Source organism: Lepidochelys olivacea (genome assembly GCF_965140295.1).
Source record: "Lepidochelys olivacea isolate rLepOli2 genome assembly, chromosome: 24".
NCBI classification, from domain to species: domain Eukaryota; kingdom Metazoa; phylum Chordata; order Testudines; family Cheloniidae; genus Lepidochelys; species Lepidochelys olivacea.
This window is the reverse complement of record NC_140434.1, coordinates 4,207,883-4,230,240: the sequence shown is the minus strand read 5'-3', so window position 1 is coordinate 4,230,240 and position 22,358 is coordinate 4,207,883. Positions and strand designations below refer to the sequence as shown.

The 22,358-nt window shown below is 55.6% G+C and overlaps 1 protein-coding gene across 4 annotated transcripts in view; it reads right to left on the bottom strand.

Annotated features, from left to right (window-relative positions):
- Positions 1 to 22,358, bottom strand: part of ISG20L2 (interferon stimulated exonuclease gene 20 like 2) — a 43,573-nt gene that overhangs the window by 10,734 nt on the left and 10,481 nt on the right. For 2 of the 4 annotated variants that reach the window (XM_084613497.1, XM_084613498.1), the window contains exon 5: positions 9,755 to 11,191. The exons of 1 other annotated variant lie outside the window; for it this stretch is intronic. In XM_084613497.1, the coding sequence (XP_084469623.1) occupies positions 11,041 to 11,191 (151 nt within the window). In that variant the 3' untranslated portion in view covers positions 9,755 to 11,040. Of the gene's footprint in view, positions 1 to 9,754; positions 11,192 to 22,358 lie in introns of those variants that run through there. One more of the 4 variants, XM_084613500.1, reaches the window with a different exon arrangement.

Here is a 22,358-nt window from a genome sequence, read left to right as displayed (position 1 = left end):
TCCATGCCAGGGGAATGAACTCCAGGAACTAGGGCCCCCATCACAAACTTACGCCACCTTCCGATCCATTTCTTTGGCCTGGCCTCTCTGCCATTAACACAGAGCAACATGCATATTAAACACACAAAAAACTCACCCCCACCACAAAAGACCCTACCAAAACAAGACACTCCACTGTACGTGCGTTTCCCTTGGGCGAGAGGCTGAGAGAACAAGACACATGCAAGCATTAGTCATGTCGCTTAAAGGTGCCCACATGCCATGGTGAGGCATGCAGAAGAAGAACTCGCATAGAATAGAGATCGAGGCCCTTTAAAGTGCGTGATCTCACAGGTCCCGGGGGTACCTTTTTGCAAGGGCTCTGTCTCCAACAGAGATACATAAAACCTTCCAGATTCAGAGCCACATTAGCTCAGGTTCGCCTCCCTGACCTGTCCTGGGCTGCCAGTCTCCTGATCCCAAGGTCCATACGCTGCTTAGTTTCCATGCCAGCAAGATCTCTCCAGGCTGAACCTCGCCCAGCTGCGGGTTCCCTTCGCTGCGCCCCCTCCCACGTGCCAGCCACTCTCTGACCCCACTGTCTACGTTTCGTGCCAACAACCCAACCCAGGGAGCGTTCCCCTCATTCGAAGGGGCTCGTCCAACATCTGCCGACAAGATGGGGCCGGGCACGCATGGTTCTAATTTCCAAAAGACGTAAAAAATTTTAACGACCCAGCCATTTATAACCCAGATCGTAATCCCTCTGCTTTAATTGCCTCCCGATCTAGCCCAGACACAAAGGCTCCCGAGCTCGCTCCTCTCTTGACTCTCACCTTCCTTTGTGCCTTCAATTTTAACGGCTTTTCTTTTCCTCTCCTTCTTGGCAAATAAATAACTGGTTCACTCCCCCACCCCTTCCACTGCACACCCGCTCTCCCCTGGGGTTTGCTCTGCCAGGACATGCTTCCTTTGTAGTTTAATGAAGGTATATTTGTAAGGGGGGGAAGAAGTTCGTTTCATAAAGGGCCCCCCCAAAAAACCACAGCTAACAGGGGATGGATTCTGGAAAGGGTAGAGGGAATTCCTCCCCGGGCTGGCCTCAGCAGCTTTTTCCATTTAACTCTGGCTGAGGTAGCACTGGGGAATTGGGGGAGCAGCGAGGGAAGGGGTGTTGGGGGTGGGAGAATTTAGGCTGCCATAGCAGAAGGTGACCACAGTACAGCAGCTAGTTGGGGACTAAACGGCCGGAAGAGCAGGGCCTGCAGTGGGAAAGGAGAACCTGCCGTGAGTTGGGGGGCGCAATGTGGTGGATCCAAGCCCACTACTCTGCCCCCTTTCTCAACACTCGCTTAGGCCTGGAAAAATCAGATCTCCCCTGCCCACCACGCCCCCCCGCCTCCTGCTCCCCTACCCCGGCTGGCTAGCCCTCTGCAGCGGCAGAGGGCCTTTTGCCCCCCCGGGGGGGCGGGTTAATTGATGGGAAGGAATGAAGAAAGCCAGCTGGCCTGACAGGCACTTCCTTCTCCCCCAGCCCAGATTAGCGGCTGGGCCTTTCATCTCTCGCGGGCTCAGGGAGAGTGGTGGGCTGTGCCCAGTGGTGGGGTTACCGCGCGCTGCCAGCTGCAGGGGCAATGAGATGGCGCAGCTGGACGAGAGGAAGGGTGGCCATGGGGCACCAGAGATCTGGGTTCTATCCCTGCCTCCGCCACGAACAGCATCGTCCCTCCTTGGTCTATTCAGCCCACGAGAGCTTTGGAGCTGGGCTGGGCTCGCACTCTGTGAGGGTGCCATGCCCGGGGACCGGTGCTGCGGCCAGCCAGGTGGCACCAGCTTTATCTCTCTTTGTGGCCCATCAGCTGGCAGGAGATGCATGGGATTGTGGGGTGGGGGGAGAGGGAGACCAGGCTATAGGGCTGGGGCCAGTTTCAAGAGCTTTCCCAGAGGCTGGAATTCATCCAACCATGGGTCAGAGCTCCTGAGGCCAGCAGCAGTGGGGCGGGTGAACCTCCCCGGCTGTGTGTCCGTTCAGGAGCGTTTAACACCGTGAACTTCACACACACGAGTCCTTCACATGGGTTCACGCAAAGCTCCAATCCTTCCGCTCAGATCTGCGCCCCTGGCCTTGGGCCTATTCCTGGGGCAGGGTCTGCTGGAGGCTCCGACTCCACGTACAAGTGGCTGCGCTCTGCCCGACAATTTTACAGACTCAACTGGGGACAAGTTAGCAACCCCATCACACATGGGGAAACTGAGGCGCAGGGACAAAGTGACTCACCCAAGGGCACACAGGGAGACTGCGGCAGAGCTGGGAATTGATCTCTGGAGGCCTAGCCTTGTGCCTGAATCACCAGGCCAGCCCTCCTCCCTTCTGCCGTCTTACCCCTTCCAGGTCTCCTGCAGGCCAAGAGTGAAGCACGGGGTGGGGGGGAACGGGTGCTTTCCTGGCCACTGCCAGTCCACTGGCTGTACCCCCAGCTCTTGGGCAGCTACAATGAGCGTTTGCCACTATAGTCCCTTCAGGAAATAAAGGCCCAGCTGCTATCTAGTACTTGTCAGAGGTGGATCTTAAAGCACACTAACAAGGGAGGTCAGTATCACTTCTGTACAGGTTGGGAAACTGAGGCACAGGGCAGCACAGTGACTTGGTCAAAGGCACCCGGCAGAGCTAGGAACAGAAACCAGGCCTCAAGACTCCCAGTGGAAACGCAACTCACAGGGCGGGCCAGGAAGCTGGATAAAGCAACCCCCGATTCTGTGTGATTCAGGGACAGGCTGGGGGGTTGGCGTAATTCACACCTAATACACCGACAGGCTTATGAGGCTGCACCTGCCTCGGCGTTAACAGGCCTGGTCCTTTAGCTCCCAAGGGCCCAAGTTGGAGGCCCAGCTCCCGTGAGCCCCTCTGCAGCACCCCCTGCAGGCCCGTATCTTGCCAGGGGTGCCGGGTTTCTCATGCACCGCGAGCTTGAGGAGCCGGGGGTGAGCATGCAGGGGGAGGCAGGGGCCCAGTCCTCCCGCCCCACGCTGTGGCTGGGCACGGAAGGCCCCTTCCTCTCCAGCTGAATGAAAGCAGAGCAGGTCCCCAGCCCCATGGCCACAGGGGGTGGGGGAAGGGAAGATGGTTGTTCCTCCAAAGGGGGTGGTCCGGTCCCTCTCCTTCCCCCACTCGGCGACTGGTTCCAGCACGTAACCGCGGCTCAGCCAAAGCTGGAGGGCGAGATTCAGAACCCACCGCCCCCGGCCGCGCCCCACTGGCCCCCCTCCACATTTCCTGCCCGACGATGCCACCGGCGGCCAGGAGTCTGAGTGCTAGCGAAGCACCAGGGGGGAACCCGAGGTGACCAGCTCCCCAGGGACGCCCGTCTGGGTGATAAGCAGCCGGCTCTGAACCCTAGCTGACCTCGGCTGGGAAAGCAACACGGGCCAGAACAAAAGCTCCCTGCTTCCCTCTCCTGCTTTTCCCCTCCCACGTTCACCCCGTCTTTCTTGAAGAACTGTCAGCACCTCAGGCCAGCTCTGCTGGGGGGTGGGCTGGGGGGAAGAATTAGCTCATGCCAGCCAACAGAGACCCAGGAGGGCTGGAACAATTTGTATAGTGGGGGTGCGGTGAGCCCTTGAACCAAATTGCAAACCCTGTATATAACGGAAACCACTTCAAGCCAGGGGGTGCTGCAGCACCCCTCGTTCCAGCACCTATGCAGAGACCCCACTTTGGTTCCCGGGCAGCCTGGGAGATGCCACCAGCCCTTTTAGCTGTAAGCATCGGCCGTTACAGGATGATCTCGTCTCTCCGACCTTTGCGAGCCGGAGAACCAGGCCTCTGAGTCAGCACTACTATTAAAGCAATTTTGCCTTGGACAGTGTCCAGCTACCACGCCCGGATCTCTGCTGGTGAGCTACGGGGATGGCCCCCCCACCCCAAGGAGCAGCGGCGCCCTCCACTGGCCAGAAAGGAGCCTCAGTGGGAACAGGGCACATGACCCAGCCTGGCCCTGCTGTCTGAAAGCTGGGGCTACCAACACCACTGACTTCTCATCCCTAGGCAGACTGACTCCCCATGGCCTCATGCCTTGTTGCAGCCCTTTCCACCGGTACCAAGTGGGGGTAAAATCGAGCATTGTGCTGGGACGTAGAGGAAAGAGCCAGGGTCAATGGGTCCTCATGATTTCTGCGACTTGGGAAAGAACACGTCACCGGCTTATTTACAGCACTCCCCAGCCCCAGGGCGAGGAAAGGCCCATCCCTGGAAAGGTCGGACATGACCGGAGGCGGATGGCCTCTGTTGAGCAGCAGGTCGCAGATGCAGGGCTGGGAAAAGCCACGGCAGTGCCGTCCTCTGCAGCGTGTCCAACACAGCATCTCTGCCCCCGACCCAGAGGAGTCGCTCTCCGTGACTCATTCCACGCTTGGTGACTGTGCCCAGATGGCAACCATGCAGCTGGCTAGTGCCCGTGACTTCTGTAAGCAACAATAATACCTAGCACTTTCCATCCACAGACCACAAAGCACTTTACCGAGGAGGTCAGATTATTACCCCCATTTTACAGATGGGGAAACTGAGGCAAGGAGCGGGGAAGCGACTTGCACCCAGCTCACCCAGCAGGCCAGGAACTGCACCGAATAGACCCTTTTGCTTTGCCTTGAGGAGGTTTACCCCTTAGAAACCCCTGCTTTCCTTTCACACAGAGCCACCGAACGTCTGTCAGCTGGCAACAGTTTTGCCAACTTGGCTTGGGCTGATCCTGGTGCGCCATCTGCAACCCTTTGAGCCAGGGGTTCTCAAACTGGGGTCCGGGGGAGATCAAGGGCCCCATGAAGAACCAGCCTTGGTGGTTCTTAAAAAAAAAGAAATCAATAAACAAAAAATGAAGGGCCAGCCTGGTCTCAATAAACCCAGACCCTGCAGCCCCCCTTGCTAGGATTTGTGTTATTCCAGGTGGAACTGGGAGCAGAATCCAGCCCTGACAACAAGTGGTGGGGGAGCTGTCCTCAGCACAGGGCGATCCCCACAATTACTCGGCGCCATCCAGCCCCCTGAGTGTGTTGACAGATGCTGCAGCAGGCTTGGGGATTACAGGACGGGGTTGCTTTCGGAGCATGTAAATGACCTTCCTGCCGTTCTATGGCCATCTATCATTTCTATGCCCTGGAGCGCTCAGACGTTTCTATGACTTCCCGTTTTAGTGACAAGGAAGGAAGTCATTGCCCCTGTTCTAACGAAAGTTCCTCTGAAAGCTTCCTTGCGCGGTTCATCTGCCTGAACCTTGGGGCTCCTGGGATTGAGCTTAGGGAAGTGGGGCCCGGGCCTCGAGGATCAGGTACCTGCAAAGTGACCCAGGAACATCTCAGCATGAAAGCAGCGGGCAGAACCTCGTAGGGAGCGAAAAGGAAGGAACCTGATTCTGGTTTGTTTTAAGGGGTACCCTCACAAACAGAAAGGCCAGATTGGGAACTAGGTAGTCCTATCAGCCTGGTAAAACCTGCCGGTAGCAACCACCAGGGCACAGTGTGTGGGGGAAGGTGCTGTCCTTCTTGCAAAGTGGATGGGGAGCTGTCCTCAGGGGATACTCTGAGCGGGTCCCTCCAGAGGAGAGGCTGGGCTTCTGTGCAGATTTCACAGAGCCCTGGACTAGAAGACTTTGGTCCCATTCCTGGTTCGGCCACAGTCCTGCTGGGTGACCTTGGGCAAGTTCCCCGCTCTGTGACTCAGCTTCCCTACTCACCCTTTCTCTATTTAGATAAGCTCTTGGGGGCAGAGAATGTTTCTCACTAGGTACATATACAGCCCCTAGCCCAATGAGGCCCTAATCTGGGTAGGAGTTTCTAGGCACTGCTGCAATACAATCCATCAGGATGGATTATTCCACCCAAACCGCTTTGTCCATCCCTAGCATCAGGGTCAGCTGTTTCAGGCTACTCCACTGCCACCCTCCAGCCCTTCCCTCCATCTAGCCTAAGGAAATAAAAACCCAGCCCCCTAGCACAGGGCGATATCTGGCCCAGCAGGGCACAGCCATGGGAGCAAACAGCTTGGTGATCATATTAAGTCATTCACGACCATGGAGTTTAGGAACTTGGCTCTCCCAAAAACAGCTTTTGGAAGGGATATCAAGTTCAACCTTCATGCTTCAGGGCATGAGCCAACAACTAATTACTAGGGGCCAGGAAGGAACATTTTTTGGGCGGGGGGGGAATTTCATCTCTGCTGTTTGCTGGGTTCTCTAAAGCAGCTGGTACTGGCGAGTATCAGAATAAAGACAGCAGAACAGATGGATCTTGTGGTCTGATCCAGTCGGGCGATCCCTATGTTCCACGTTCCTTTTCTTCTGTCTGGATCAGATGTTCCTCTTGTGGGGGACTTTGAGTCTGCATCTGGTCCCTGGGCCACATCCAGTTCACCACAGGCTGGCAATCGGTGCAGGGGAGGAGCTGGATGAAGTTTTCCTAGGAATTAGGCAGACAGAGAGAGAAGAGGCCAGAAGAGGGTTGGATGCCAGAAGCACATGGACAGTGTGCAGGCAGCGACAGGAGTTTTCCCCTTCACCTTGTCAGGGTCATAAAAAACCCAAATGATTTAACTTACTTATGAGGCAGAGACATGGGGCGATGTCATGGCTTTGTTCCTTTAGCCTGAGCGAGCTCTTAGCTCGATCATCCCCGACAGCCACAGGGCCAGACTGGTCCCTGCAGCAGCACGAGAGACAGCTGCTTGTGTGACTGCCAGACCGTGGTAGATGTATCAGGGATTGAACGAGGGACCTCCAGAACCAGCCGGCTGGTTGGGGCAGCAACAGACTCATCTCCTCATGTGGACCGGCACCAAGGGAGGCCTGTTACACACTCACCAGTGGGCTACGCTTGCACGTCCCCTAGATTGCTGCTGCGGAGGCCATGTTATAAGCTTGGGCAGCCCGACATTAGGAATAGGGGCGTGGCCTATCGTGGACCCTCCCCCTGCAACTTGTAGCTGCAGAGAATGGCTCAGGCAGAGGCCACATCTCCTCCAGATCCCTGCCCCAAAGAGCTTACAAACAAAAGGGGGGGGAAACTGAGGCACATAGGGCAAGTGGCTTGACCTAGGAGAGCCAGGAAAGAACGCAGAAGTCAGTCCCCGAGTCCCAGGCTGCTGCAGATGGCTACAGAATGAATCCCCAAGTTGCTACATTTCTGGAGCCACTAAGATGGATCTCTGTCACAGGCGGCCATAAATCCTTCCAGATGAGACCATAAACCTTGAACCATCACGTGTGTGTCTTTATCAAATGGCTTTCAGCAGCTTGAATAACAAAAATAAAGCTTACCCTCAAAGGCTGCGAGAGTGAATGTGGTTTTAACAGTTGAATTAATATGTTTGGTTAGTTCATGTTCGAGGAACATTTGATCGTAAAGTTGTAACCCAGCAGATTAGGGTTTGGTGGACACGTGTCCGGTATGGGCATGCAGCTGCCTTTGGAGCCGGATCCTCAGCCAGCGTGAACTGCTAGAGTGCCATTGACTTCAGAGGTGGATTTATCCCAGGTGAGAATCCAGCCCTAGATGTCTGTGAAAGCACTAGTCACCCTCGATTCTTTGGGTTGGAGCTCCAACCGCCGGGGCTTCGGAAGAAATTTCTTCCATGGGCAAGATTATTCCATAGTTGCTCGTGAAGAAGTTTCTTGTGCCTCCCTCTGAATCTGGGAATTTTTGAGTTTGATCCTCCTATGTCCCAGAATTCCAGTTGCTTCCACTATGTACCCCCTCAGCAAGAAACATCCCAGAATGCATAGAGCTCAGCAACAAGGCAAAGCACCATGAGGTACCTCTCCAGAATGCTTTACTCCAGACTAAGTCCCCGCTGTGTAGACGTAACGAAGTAGGAAACAGCTGGCCATGAGGACGCAAGTATTGCAGGTTCTCTCAGCTGCAACAGTTAGTGTGCAAAAACCTCAGTGCTAGATACCTTGGCCCTCTCCTCCCCCGCCATTTAGACAAGGCCTTACAGACCAGAAACTGGACTGAATGGCACATGGGTCTGTTAATTCCTACATTCCGCTCCAGGGCATGGCTATTAAACCTTCCATTAGAGGTTGTCACCTCCAGCCAATTCCTGGCAGGGCCTCAGGAAAACCAGCCCCACCCATCCTTTTGGAAAGCCCAGGGAGATCTAGGGTTGCCCGTTTGGGTTGGACGTATTCCTGGAGGTTTCATCACATGACATAATCTTCAATTAAAGAGGACTCTAATTCCTGGAGACTCCAGGACAGTCCTGGCATCCCTACAGCTCCTCAGACGGGCGGTGCTGTAGCAGGACCAGTCGCCATCGCTATAGAACAAGACACCGGTGGCCAGATATTCTCGGCCTCAGGACCTACCACGAGAGCCAGATTGCGAGAGGAGCTCAGCGCCCGAGGCCCTGAGCTCTTTGAAAGATCGGGCCGCTTATTTCGGTGGCTAACCAGGAGCTGAGCACTTTCTGAAGGCCTGCCGAGCCCTTCTGCGCACAGTTCTGTATTAAGATCATCCCAGTGCAGCTTCGTAGGTCTTGTCTACATGTAAAACACCGCAGGGGTGCGGCTTCAGCGAAGACGCTACCCTTCTGCCTCCCCGAGGGGTGACAGCTAGGTGAACAGGAGACTTCTCCCATCAGCCTAGTACTGTCTACACTGCTGGTTAGGTCGAGTTAACAGCGTCTTTCAGGGGTGTGAATTTTTTTCACCCCATAGCGATGTAGTTATACTGCCTTAATTTCCTAACATAGACCAGGCCTTAGAGAGACCATGGGCATGCCCGAGGAACCACCCAAGCCTTGGATGGAGCTGGGCTGAAGAAGCAGGAGCCATGTAACGCGGTTCACCTTTGAGAACGGGTATTATGCAAAACAGGTCGTGGTGCTCGTCCATTTCACTTCTGGGTCGCTCCGGCACGAGCGCTGCTCAGCCCTCTTCCTTGCACCACGACGGGCCGCTGTGTGGGATCCAGCTGAGAGCTGATCAGGAGAGCACGGCCAGAGAAAGGGGAAGGATAGCCCCGCGGTTAAGTCTCTGGACTGGGGTTTGGGAGACGTGGGATCTGTTCCTGGCTCTGCCCCAACTTGCTGTGCACGTCACTTCACTCAGGAAGTGGCAGAAGGTCCTGCTCCCCGCTGCTTACCCAGGGAGGGGTTGTTACCCAGACATAACGCCACCCAAGTTACACATTCCCTGGAGCAGTGGGGCAAGTAACCTCCTCTGCTATCGCCTTATCACCACCCCTGCTGAGCTCGACTGGATCAGAGACTCGTTGGGAGGTCACGAAGGCAGCAGGCGTTGGATATCCAGTAGGTCCATCCAACCCATGCCCTGATAGGGAACGGAAGAGCAACTTCTCATACCCCTGGGGGGGGTGGGGGAGTCTAAGGGATGGTGCATGAAGCTGGGACGCAGGAGAACTGGGCTGAATTCTCAGCTTAGCCACAGTCCCTGGGCAAGTCACCGAATCTCTTTAGCCCTCAGTCCCCCATCTGTAAAACGGGGATAAGAGCAAACCCTGCCCCCCCAGGGGTGCTGGGAGGGTCAAATCCATTCGTGGCGGTGAGGCTCTCTGCAACGCTAGTGGTACTTTCTCTGCAAGATTTAAAGCCACGATCTGACCCTAGGCTCCTCCTGCCTTCATGGGCTTCCTCCCTTACTCTCTCCTGCACTGCGTGTTCCAAAGCACATAGTGACCCCAAGGCCAGCCAGCGCGCTCAGCCGCAGGGACAGCTGCACCGCCGGGGTGGCAACAGCTTGTAACGAAGGCATAACACACTGGAGGGTTAGGAAGAGAATAAACTTTATTTCCTGGCCCTGATAGTGATTTCTACATACCCAGGGCTGGGTATAATCTAACACGCAGCGTGCTGTGGGAACCTTTGGATGCTAATTAGCGCAGTCATGCTCTTTCTAGGTGACAGCCAGAGGCAGCACGATAGAAGGCCCCTGGGTCCGATTTCGCTAGGCTTTTAGCACAGATCCAGGACATGGCCCCAGCTTTGGAACAGTGTCTGGGAGGGGCCCGCCAGTGCCAGACCCCCGCCTACGAGTCTCACACTCCCTCCAGGGTAGGGCCAGGTGGCTTCACCACCTCCTTAAAACTGGCCCTCTGGGCCAGCAGCACCCCTGCTTCACACCGCGAACTCCAGTCAGCGAGGGCCACTGAGACAGATGCCGAAGGAGACTCGTACGCTCTTCGGGGAGTCACGCCCCTCGCCCAGCATCTGCGGAGATGCGCGCACAGCTGCTGTCAGAACTTTAGGGTTTATTCGTCATCTGGGACACAGCCTGGGAAGTCCTGAGAGTAGCACAGAGAAGGTTAAAGCGTGATCCAATGTGGTTAGCCCTTGGTTCGAGCTCTGTCTGACCCTCTGCTTGGCCTCCTTCCTCTGACTCCAGCTGAGAGTCCTGACTCCTTCCAGCAGCAAGCTCGGATCCCCCACCTCACCTCCCGGTCCTTTGCCCTCCAGCTGGGGAAATGCTGCTCGGCCACCCTGAGGCGGGAACGTCCAGATCCCTCTGGGTTGTAGATTGCGAGGCATCTGGGCGACTGGATTTGCCATGGTCTTCTCAGCTGCTCCACTGATGTGCGGCATAAACGCCAGTCAGCTAAGCGCCATTCTCACTGGTGTCCTAGCCTGCCCCGAGAGCAGACAGCCCTTGTCCACCCACTCAGTAACCATGCACATATAGGGGAAACTGAGGCAGACACAGGCGCCCTAAAAATATTACAAACGATCCCCACTTCGTCACACCTAAGAAACTCCCTGCAGTGCTAGCTCAGCTGCCCAACTGAATGCTGCCAAGGTGGGTTATTTGTCATGACTCAAGCAGCACTCCAAGCTCAGAGGGTCAAAGAGGACACACCAGACGCCATGGCTTTAGAGGAGAAGGTGTCCCATACAGCTGCAACCCACTGGTGAGCGTGTGTGTCACAGGTCCCCATCTGTTTCGGGGCCGAGATGCTGCGTTGGACATGCTGTACCAGTCGGCAGTCCTGGCTCTTTAGATTAGCGCCGGTCCCCAGTGTCCCAGCCAAACCAATGCCCACCCAGCACCTGCAGAATGGTCATCTGGTAACTGTGGCAGCCGGCCATGGGTCACCTCTGCCAGTGGCCAAGTTTGCCACCTTGTCCGGGACAACATTGAGGGAGGTGTTTGCAGCATTGAGAGGGCTCCCCCCCACAGCACCTTTCTCTGTCAGGCTGCCATTTCTCTCACTGTGAAGACAGGAAGTTTCATTATTGGGAGGGGAAACTGAGGCACAGGGAGAGATGAAGTAATTTACCCAGGCAGGGAGCCTGAGGCAGAGCCAGCAACCAAGCCCAGGGCTCTTGAGTCAAACACCACCCTTCCTCCCTGTGCTTAAGCAACTGCCACAGCTTTCCTCCAGAGGGATAGCCCTTCCATCAGTGCAATGCAGCAACCTCTGAGGTGGAACTTGGCAGCTGAACAGTTGTTCTCAAACAACTTTTAATCACCACTGCGCTGGGGCTAGCTTTGAACCCCTGAACAGGCTGGGAAAGATGCTGGAACACCTGAGCTAGCTAACCCATTCCTCTGTTACATGTCCCCACATGAAGTACCTCCATCCATCACCAGAACATTTCCTTCTCCACATCTGGTCTCCCATACACTTCCTCTGACCCCTGGATATATGCACTAACTATTCCAACTATGTTGTGGCTAGTGGGTCCTTTCCAACGGCTGAAATATTTCTGGGCATCAATTGTTTTAACATCTATTTCACTTCTCCATTATTCCTCTAATAAGGTCCAACATCTGGAAGGTTGGATGCTTTAAGTACCACTGCTTAGTTCAGTTTAACTATCGCACCATGGTAACAGGAAAAAATCTATGCTACAAACATCCCAGACCATGAAATGCCACAGAAATTGAATATAAATGCAAAAGCCATGTTTCCTTTGTGGGTGTGATATGTTTGCAGCAGCTAACAATCAAAGTAAAAATCTCCCAGGACCTGATACACAGGAGTATGACTCTGAAGGGGAATGTTTTAAATTCCTCCTGGGTGGTACAGCTAATGGGTCCTGAATTTATCTAGAGGCAAAGATTTTACAAACCTGTCCCTGAAATGCAGCCACCTCTGGGGTGGGGCATGGTAGCCATACAACAGCCACACAGAACATGGCACAGGGATCATTCACTCATCACTGAAATGCAGCAATCTCTGGGGTGGGAGACAACAGCTGTTTAACAGTGCCCAGCAACAGCTCAGGCCAGGAAGCTGGGCGTGTTTGGAGACAACTGAAAGCAGAGAGGAGTTATGGAGGTGAAACGTAATGACACATTTTGGAATTAGGCCAGCTCTCTGGCGTTAAAGCCCCCAACTCTTGCACACACAAGAAGGCACCAAGGATCTTCAGTGGCCGGGAGAACCATTTTGCGCGTCTTACCAGCACTGAGGGTACTTCTAACATTACAGCACTTTCTACAGCTCACATCCCCTGCTGCTCCACCACAGCGAACACCTGGGAACCTTCAGGTCCCACTGCAAAGCCCAACTGTTCACCCCAGAAGGAGGGGTGAGCAGATGGAGGAGGAGCTTTGGACAGCAGCTCCTGTCAGTTTGCATTTTTTTCCTCCACCCATCGCTTGCCAGCTTCCACCATATTTGGCGATGCCCTTTAGTCCCCAGCTCCTGGATTCATGTGGTTAGGGCAGAGTCTCAGCTTCCATTTAAAGAAAAGAAGAGCCAAGCTGGAAAGCGTGGGCCCCCTCAAGGCTCGGACACCAAACGGCAAATAAAAAGAACCCAACGTTTGTTAAGCCGATCTCAACATTAGGGGCCCAACTCATGAATTCTAAACACTTGGGGCTGCCGATACTGAGCCAGCTCTCTGTGCTGGCAAGGAGGGAGGGAGACTCCGAGATACCCTTGCTGGCCAGAGAATACAGCAAGCTGTACAAGAACATCCCCTGGCAGGCTCCCTGCTTTTCCAGAGCTTCAGTTCCAGGGCTAGAAAACCCCCTGAGCTAAATGCAGCCACCACATCAAACACTACCAAAGCCTACAGCTGCCTGTACCACCCCTAGTGATAGGAAAGAAGAAGGGCTGGGCTGTGATGAATATGAAGGGGGCTGCTAGAATAGACCTTACTGCTCTCTCTGGCTTCTAGGCTGGGCTATATAGGTCACCAGATGGGGTTTCCCCGAAGACTAGCTGACGGAAGGATCACACGCGGGCTCTGGAGTTCTGCTCCCATCACCAGGGCCTCTGGCCAACACCCTCCATTAAGTTGGATGCGTTCGCTGGCTAAGCCACGATAACCCCAGACTGTAACACATCCCACCAGCCCCTCCACACATCCCCCTTACCTTTGCATTGTTACCATAAGTCCAGGCAGGGGGTGTTGTTTTTGGCACCACGGCAGAGTGCAATTGCTGACAGATTTCCCCCTCTCTAGCTTTACTGCTCCGGCAGTTACCAAGGAAAAAACTTGGCCAGAGGGAAGGGGAAAGAACTGTGTTTGTAAAGGCCCCTGGGCCACACCTGATTGATTGACAGCACACAATGCAGACACACCTTAGAGGCAGCAGGAGCAGGCAGTCTCTGGGTGATCTGGGATTCCATGCCTAGCCGGTAAGCCAGGGGTGACTTGTTCAGAGTCAGCGATTTATCCTGATGCTCAAAATGTGAGACCATGTTAGCAGAGACCTTGGATAAAGGACAGCATCTCCTTCCTTTGGGACATGGAGCAGGGGGGTAAGCCCCACCCAGGCAGCATCCAGCAATTGCAAGAGGCTCTGGGTCAATGACTGTGTTATTGTTTGTGGTACAGTCTTGTCCAGAGAAGTCATAGCTGAGCTCAGAGCCCCTTCGCGCCAGGCGCTGCACAGACATGGAGCAAGACAGTTCCTGCCCCAGTGAGCTCACCGCCTGAACAGCCCAAAAAGGGAAAGGGGAAACTGAAGCACAGAGCAGGGCCATGACAAAGGTCATACAGCAGGGGAGGGGTAGAGCTCGGACTAGGACTCCTCACTCGCAGGCTAGACTTACCCATTGGGCCGTGCTGCTGTTCGCTCGCCACAGCTGAAGAACAGCCTGGAAAGTCCTTTATGGAAAAGGGACCCTGGAAAAGATCTGAGGGTTGCAGGGGATAATCAGCTGAGCAGGAGCTCCCAGCGAGCTGCTGGGCCAAGAGGGCTAAAGTGACCCTGGGATGCAGAAACAGAAGAATCTTGAGTAGGAGCAGAAGGTTATTTTGCCTCTGTACTTGCCACTGGTGCGACCGCTGCTAGGATCCTGTGTCCAGTCCTGGTGCCCACAATTCAAGAGGGATAAATCACAGCGGGTTCGGAGAAAAGCCCCGGGAGAGATTTGAAAACCTGCCTTCCAGTGATAGACTCAAGGAGCTCCATCTATTTAGGTTAATGACGAGAAGGTGAAGGGGTGACTTGATTAAGGTCCCTAAACAGGGAATTAATGGGCTCTTCAATCTAGCAGAGAAAGGGCTCCCATGAGCCAGCAGCTGCAGCTAGACAGATCCAGACTGTACATGTTTAACAGTGGGAATTCTTAACCATTGGAACAATTGACCAAGGGGCGGCTCCATTCTTAAAGATCTGCCCTGGGCATTAGTGTGGGGACGTTCTCTGGCTTGTGCTTCGCAGGAGGGTCAGACCAGAGGATCATGTTGGTCCCTTCTGGCCTTGGAATCTATTTCCAGCCAGGCAGGGGCACTAGATGCGGGGACTGGATGTGGGCACTGCAAGATCTCTGTTCTCCTGGGGCCGTCTGCATCTGCTCCCCGGAAGCCCAGCCTCACAGACAGCAGCCCTGTTTTTCTATGCAGCTCATTCTCTCCCCATGACGCTCCCGTGCCCAGCCACTAACAGGGGGTCCCTCTATCACAGCCAGACCGGGTGCAACAGGCTGGGGAGCCAATTGCTTTTATCTAAGGCTTCCACTATTACGGTGCTAGGGGCTGTACAAGTATCCAAGAACCTTACTTTCTTTGATGTATTTATCCTCACAGCACCCTGTGGGGCAGGGCAGCGTTATTATCCTCATTGTGCAGATGGGGAAACTGAGGCACAGAGCAGGTCTAAAGTCTGTGGCAGAGCAGGGACTGGAACCTTTGTCACCTGCTTTGCAGGCTAGCGTCCTAACCACTGGACCAGCCTTCCTCCCACCCCCCTGACATCTGGACCCACAAGCATCATGGGGGTGCCCTGGGGTCCCCTGTTCAGTGAAGGGGCCATCTGAGACAAACCCTCCTGCCCCCCAACTCATTTCACACAAGTCACCGAACAAATCTGCGACAGTTTTTACTCATACCCAGCCCGGCTCAGATTCAAACCGGTGACCTTAAGGTGACAGACTCTGTATCCTGTTTCCAATGCCCCCCACCACCCCTAGCCACGCAGCCCCCACCCCCGAATGCAGCTCCCCAAGTGGCGTGAGAAACCCTGCAGATGTGAAAGAAGCTAGCCAGAGGCCCTAATTAGTTTGGCATGTCCCAAGGTTTTACAATCATAACGCTGGGCGGGTGTTTTCACTTTTCATTGTTCGGGGGGCCCCGAGGGTGAGGACAGAGGGTAAACAGGGCCTGTTTCTAACCTTCACGCCAGCCCAGCCATTCCCACCGCACAGGGGAGATTGAAAACACTTAAGCAAACAAAAGCTGAGCCCGGGGTCTTTCCTGGCAGCGTCCTGAGCAGCTCTCAGATAGGATTCTTTGTTATGACTCTGGAGGGATGGAGGACACCCACAAACCTATACAGATCAAAGGCTCCAGGAGAAGGCGGATCGGCACAGAGGTGGTCCGCTTGAGTTTGGAGTAAGGGGCAGCAGGAACCTGACCCCAAGTTATTTGCCTTATGGCTTGTTTCATTTATTCCTGGGGTCAGGGCATGCAAGATGAGCAGGCAAAGGGGTGGGGGGGGAAACTGGTGCTGTTTGTAAAGCACTTGCTGGGTTTCATCCAGTGCTGTGCAAAGGTAAAGACAGACTGGAGACACTCTGAGGACAAAAGAATAGCTTTGTGTTTTAGGCAGCAGATGGGCACTGGCTTTAAACCCCAGCTCTGCCCCAGCTTCCCCTCATCCCTCCGGCCCTCCACTTTCCCTCTGCCGAATAGAGATCGTAAGCCTCCCTTTGTCCGCTTAGTCTGCAAGCGGGTTGGGGCAGGGGCTGTCTCAGAGTGTCTGTCCAGAGCCCGGCACAACGGGGAGCTGATCTCTTTGTGCTACTGAAACATAACCAGGCTTGGAAGCCTTTGATTGTTATTGACAAACACCAGTTTAGCCGGACACACCCAAGCCCACATGATCATTGAAATTGACAGTCTGGCAAGGTAAGAAAAACGCCACCTGAAAACTTCTTAGAGTCCCGCCTTCACGTGTGCAAAATGTGTCATCAGGCTGGCCTCAAAGGGGCTGGAGGAGCGGCACCCGGTAGGTCGCTTTAACTTTTTCAGTCTCAACATCTCTGGTCAATACATAATGATGGCATCAGGCCCCACACAGCCCACTATTTTGCAGCATAGTGAAAACGTAAACGGAATAAAAATCTGAAAACGTGCTTAAAAATAAACATCGGGATTCGAGCAGTGGAATTCGGCTGAGCCTAAATATAAATAAAAATAACCCCCTGGAAATTCAGGTACGCCGGCGGTGTCGGCTCCGAGGACCTCCGGCGGGTGTTGGTCTTTCCAGAGCAAAAGGGATCAGAGCCGGTTTCTCATCTCCTCTGAAAGGGAAGATATTGCTCCCTGCGACAGGGCACCTTGCGGGACCCGGGGGTCAGAACTGACCCAGAGGAGAGCACCCCCCGACTGAGCTCACTGCGGCACAACGCCACCTTTCCATCAGCTGGAGTTTCCATAGATTTTCACACATGGCCTGCCTGGCCTGACAGCAGGGAAGGTTATCGTAACTGCACGGTGGGTTCCCCTTTCCCCCCAGTGCCCCGCCAAGCCATCTTTCATCAACACTTAGCCAGGCTGTCAGCCCCTCTGGCACAACCTGTGTCAGGGTTTGCGGGTTGGGCGGGGGAAGCTCATTTGTAACAGGCGGGAGGCACAAGAGGAAAGAGGTCCTGGGGAAGCAGATGCTGGCGGGTGACTGGTGATGCCTGAAGAGCTGCCTGACAGAATCCATCCTGCCCCCCACTTGGTGCATACTAGGCCCTGGAAATCCTCAGCAAATCGGCTAAGAAAAAGTTGGACGCAAACATTAGACAGATGTATTTTATGGAAGACATTTTTAAAGAGGGGTCACCGGGCCGTTCCCTTCAGCACACCGATTTCCTGGCCAAATTCTAATTAGATTAATTCTATGCCCCAGATTTCCCTTTGTTGTGTAGCATTGCGAAATACTGTAAAACCGCTGCCACGCCCCAGAGGCAGCTGCATTTCAGTGTTGGATGAGTGAACCCTGTGTAGCGTTGCTGAGGGCTGTTAAGCCAGTACTGTGTCCCACCCAAGAGGTGGCTGCATTTTAGTGCTGGGTGACTGAACTCTGCGGAGGAGGGTTGATAAAAGGGCTGTCACACCTCACCACAGGAGGACAGAGCTGTAGTGAAAGGAATGACCGATCCCATGCCTGGCACAGTATTCCACGACTGTACACGGCCTTAACAGCCAACGCTCCCCTTCCTAACTAGCCTGAACTTACCCCAGCAAGGTAGGGAAATATGATCTCTAATTTATAATAGGGAAACTGAGGCACGGAGCGGCAACTTGAGCAGCTGCCACAGAAAGTCAGTAGGAAACCAGGGTGTGGAACCCAGGAGCCTAGTCCCCTGCTCTAACCACTAGACCCCACTTCCCTCCCAGAGCTGCAGACACACCCGGGAGTCTTGACTCTCAGTCTTATACTCTAACCACCAGATCACACTCAGAACTGCAGAGCTGGGAATAGAAGCCAGTGGTCCTGGCTCCCAGCCCACCCCCACAAACCACTGCTTGAGGCAAAACACACTAATCTCGAAAACCATCCTGATTCACAGCTTAAGAAGTTCCAAGGTGAAGTTGGCTCCCGGATGTGACAGGCAACAGGGAGATCAAAAGCCAAGTCAGAGGGGGTTAGGTGCTATCAGCAGGAGCCATCTCTCTCTGCGGGGAAGGAGCACCTCCCTAATTAATCACACCACCACTCTTACTTGCACGCCTGCATCCCCTCACTGCCTGAACACAGCTTCCCCCTCCGAGCACTTCAGACAGGCCAGGGCTTGCAGCTGATTTATCCAGGGGAGGGTATTAGCTCAGCTCTTCCGCCTAGGGGAACTGGCTCGTTTCCTAGGGTTCAGGGCCGGGACTCTGAAAATCTGGGTTCTGTTCCACCCCTGCTGGGGACGTAGGCCCCAATCCGGGAAAGTATCTAGGCTACTAACTCCTAGGAACCCAAATCCCTTTGAGGAGCTGGCTCTGAGTCCTAGCCTCACACCTTCCCCAGGGCTACCTATCTACCCAGAGTGACCATCACTGTAGCATCTGGGCTCCTCCGAACCTTTTCTGTATTTATCCCCACAGCCCTGTCCCCATACGAAGGGCACCTGATCATCAAGATCAGGGTCCCACTGTGCTGGGTGCTGTACAGACAGTTCCTGCCCAGCAGAGCTTGCAATCAAAGCAGACAAAGGAAAACCGGCCCCCTTTTCCAGAGGGGACCTGAGAGCCAGAGAGGCTCGGGATGGGCTTCACTCAGGCGGCTATGTCCCGTTCTGAGATCCCGCTGCGATCCACGGTCCTGCCGAACCTGCCGGCTCCTAAATTCGCTCAGTGCCTACGACTTTGCAGCCAAAGGACCCCAGGCATCTCCGGGTCTGGGCGCCCAGACCCTCAGCTCCCACCTGAGCGATCCAGGCACCAGGCTGGGCGTTCGGCCGCCCACCTTACCCGTGAAGCCTGATCTAGTCGGTGTCTCAGCAGCCACCTACCGGCTCGGGGCCCTCAGAGCAGACACCCCAAGCACACAGCTCGGGGGGGGGGGAAGGAGGGAAACGTCCACCTCCCTTATAGCCCAGCTGTGCGGGTACTCACCTGGGACACCCCTGGGCCCAGTCCCCCCTATGCCTGGTGAGGACCTTCCCCCTCTCCAGTGCGTGCCCTCACCACTGACTAGGGAGACACCCTAGCTCTTCTTCCTAGTTAATTATTCAACTATTTAATTACAGTGGGACCATTTGATTGGGAGAGACTGAGGGCGGATAGCCCCTTGCCCAGGGGTTAGGGCTCGCACCCTGAATCCTGTCTCATCAGGCAGAGTGAGGGATTTGTACTGGGGTCTCCCCCATGCCAGCTGAGCTCCCTACTCACCAGGCTAAAGGGAGGTCCCGTCCCCACTCCCCCCACCAGCTGGTGTGTGTGACATCATCCGTGGGGCCTAATCTGGCAGGCCCCCTCCGAGCACATCTACTGGATCGGGACTCACCCGTAGGTACCCCAATGACTGACTTCCCCTGTTAATGGAGAAGCAGAGCTAGGCGCCAAACACCAGGGGAGGGGAAAGGCTCAAGACACCTCCCCCCCTCTCTCGTCAGCATCTCCCTGTTTAACCCCAGTCAGGATAACCCACGTTCAGCTCGCCTGTGGGTACATCTGCCCTGCAATCAGAGCCCGCACATCCACACTGCAAGGTTTAGCCCCGTGACCTGAGCCCATGTCAGCTGCCCTCGGGCGCTGAGGCTGGGTACCGGCTGGGGGTTGACTGATGTGCAGACAGTCCTTTCATGGCCAGGGGAGCCATCTGGAGCCCCCTAGCCTGTGTCTCCCCCAAGGTTAGAACATGGCCCCCCAGAAAGGGGGTTGGCTTGTCCCATTGTGCAGACAAGAGAAATCCCCCTGTTCTAACTTGTCGGGGCCGCGTCTCGGGGGAAAGGCCGTCATTGCTATGGGGCAGGCGGAGGGGCATCTGGACAGGCATCTGGACAGCAGAGGAATTGCAAAGGCAAAGGGACGAGGGGGCCCGGCAGGCAGGTGGAGGGAGCGTGATTTCAGGGGGAGGGTTTGAGGGAACTGCAGGAGAGAAGGGGTTAAAGGGAATGGAGTTGCTCCTGATTTACATCAGGATCAGGCCCAAAGGAAAAAACACAGGCCTCTGTTCCATGTTGCCCCGTCCCTGTGCTTTTGGGGGTGCAGGTTAAGGTAGCTTTAGGCCCCCTCTGCATTCCCTGTATGGGGCTGTACAGCCCAGCCCTGGTGTCAGTCAGAGCAGCCTCTGGGCTGCTCTAATTTACACTTGGCTCCCTGTGTAAAGGAGTAGGCAGGGAGTAGCCACAGCAGCGAGGGCTCTGGCCATGCCCCTTCTATAGGGTGCTGGAGCAGAGTGGGTGCAGGGGCCTTCCCCCAGTTCCACACCTGCATAGGGTGGAGTGGGGATTTTTAGGGGGCTGTTTCCACCCACTGTCCCCAGCAGGCTGACGGCATCACTGAGAATCAGCCCCCAGCACTGACAGGAGCCCTGGGGGGCATTTGCCGCCCACACAGCACTAGGGGCTGCATGGAGACCGGTGCCTTCAACTCTCATCTCCCGTTGCTCTTGTCGCTAGTGTTGCCCCGCGACAGCTCAGTCCAGGAGCTGCAGCCACCCCCACCCCCCTAAAAGCCAGCTTGCCCTTCCCCTCGGCTCTGCAGCCAGCAAGGCAGGGAGGTTGAGGGGGAGGATGCAAAATGCTTCCCATGGAAAAGCTCCTCATCTTGCTATTTCCCGGCTGGCTCAGAGTCCCGCAGCCCATTCTGCGAGGGCTGGAGCGGGGCCAGCCACCTGGAATCACCATCAGCCCCTGGCTCGCTCGGCCACCCCAGCCTGCAGCATCCTGGGGGCTGTCGGCGCCGCGTGTGGGTGAAGACAAGGGAGCTGGGAGTCAGGATGCCTGGGGTCTATATCCAACGTCGAGAAGGAGTAGGATCTCCTGCGGCCACATGCTCTAACTGCTTAATCACATCCACTCCCAGAGCTGGGCATCGAACCCAGGAATCCTGGCTCCCAGTTCCCTGCTCTAACCACTCGCTCAAACTCCCAGGGCTGGGAACAGCTCCCCAGACCCCCCCGGCTGTGACCGCACTAAGATGTTATAATCGTTCCCGTCTCCCGCTAACGAGCGCCTATGGTGGCAGCTTCGAGAGAGGGCTCTGGCCAGGGGGCTAGTGGCCCCTACGCTCCCCAGCGCTGCACCCGGGGGCCACAGAATCCCTGCAGGACATCTCAGCGGCCGCAGATGCCCCACGGCCGCTCTCATGGGGAGCCCGGGAACAGGGCTGTTCTGTGGAGGTTTTTTCTCCTGCCCAAGGAGTTCAGAGCAGGGGTGAAGGCCCCGGGGCTGAGCCTACAGAGGGTGGGCAGTACAGGGCATACCCCCTCCCCGAAAAGACATCAGCCTGCCAAGGGGCCCTCACTGGAAGGGCAGCTTCTGCAGGGCCAGGGGGGAGTTCAGTCCCTCTGGTCTATTCGGCCCCTGGCCATAGTGCTGGCCCTGCTGCTCCAGTTCTGGGACCCCCACCTCCTCCCCAGTTCAGCCGATGCCCCACAGTCCTGACCCCCAGCCCCCTGCTATCCCAGCCCTGCCAAACCACCCCGTAACTCTGGCACTGTGCATGGGGGGGTGGGATTGTGTTGCTTTGTTCCAGCAGCCCTGCCCGGCATGCAAAGCTGCTGTTGCAACCATGCCCCCCCTCATCCCCCGCTGTCCCTTCGCTGACTCCCCTCCCGGACTGGTTTAGATTTGGAAAAGCAACATCAAGGGGATCCAGGCGCTGAGCCCCAGTGCAACAAAGATGTGGGAAATACTCCCCCCACCCCCAGCAACTCCAGGGTCTGCTCAGCCTCAGCTGTCAGGGGGAGGTCAGAGCACAGCCCAGCTCTGGGGGGGGCAGAGATGGGAGAGATTGGCGGGGGTTGGGGGAGCACAGGCCCTTGGATTTCATCAACTTGCCCTACTAGTGTGAATATCCCCCCATTATACACCCGCCTCCCCACACATACACCCCGCCATCTTTCTACACCCTGCCCTACACCCCTCTATCCCGCCCCCCTTCTCCCGATGCATTCCCCTCCCCACCCGCATCCCCCTTCCATCCATGCCCATATACCCCCTCCCCAATACACACACTGCCCCTGCATCACGCACCCTCCTCCCCCTTTCTCTTACAGACCCCAACTTCCTCCCCTTTCCCCATCATCCCCTCCGCCACACACACACACACTTGCAAGAAGGAATTCAGCCAAAATCCAGGCAGCCCTGGGCCTGATTGGAATCAAAACCCTGCCCTAGGTTGCAGCTGCATTAGCCTGGCCCCACCTGGACCTGATCAGAGCCCCTAATTCGCTGGGAGTCTGAACAAGAGCTCCAGATTTTTAAAGAAGCCCATGTATCATTTCCTCTCTGCGCACCTGGGGGGAAGTGGTGCAGGCAGGGATTTC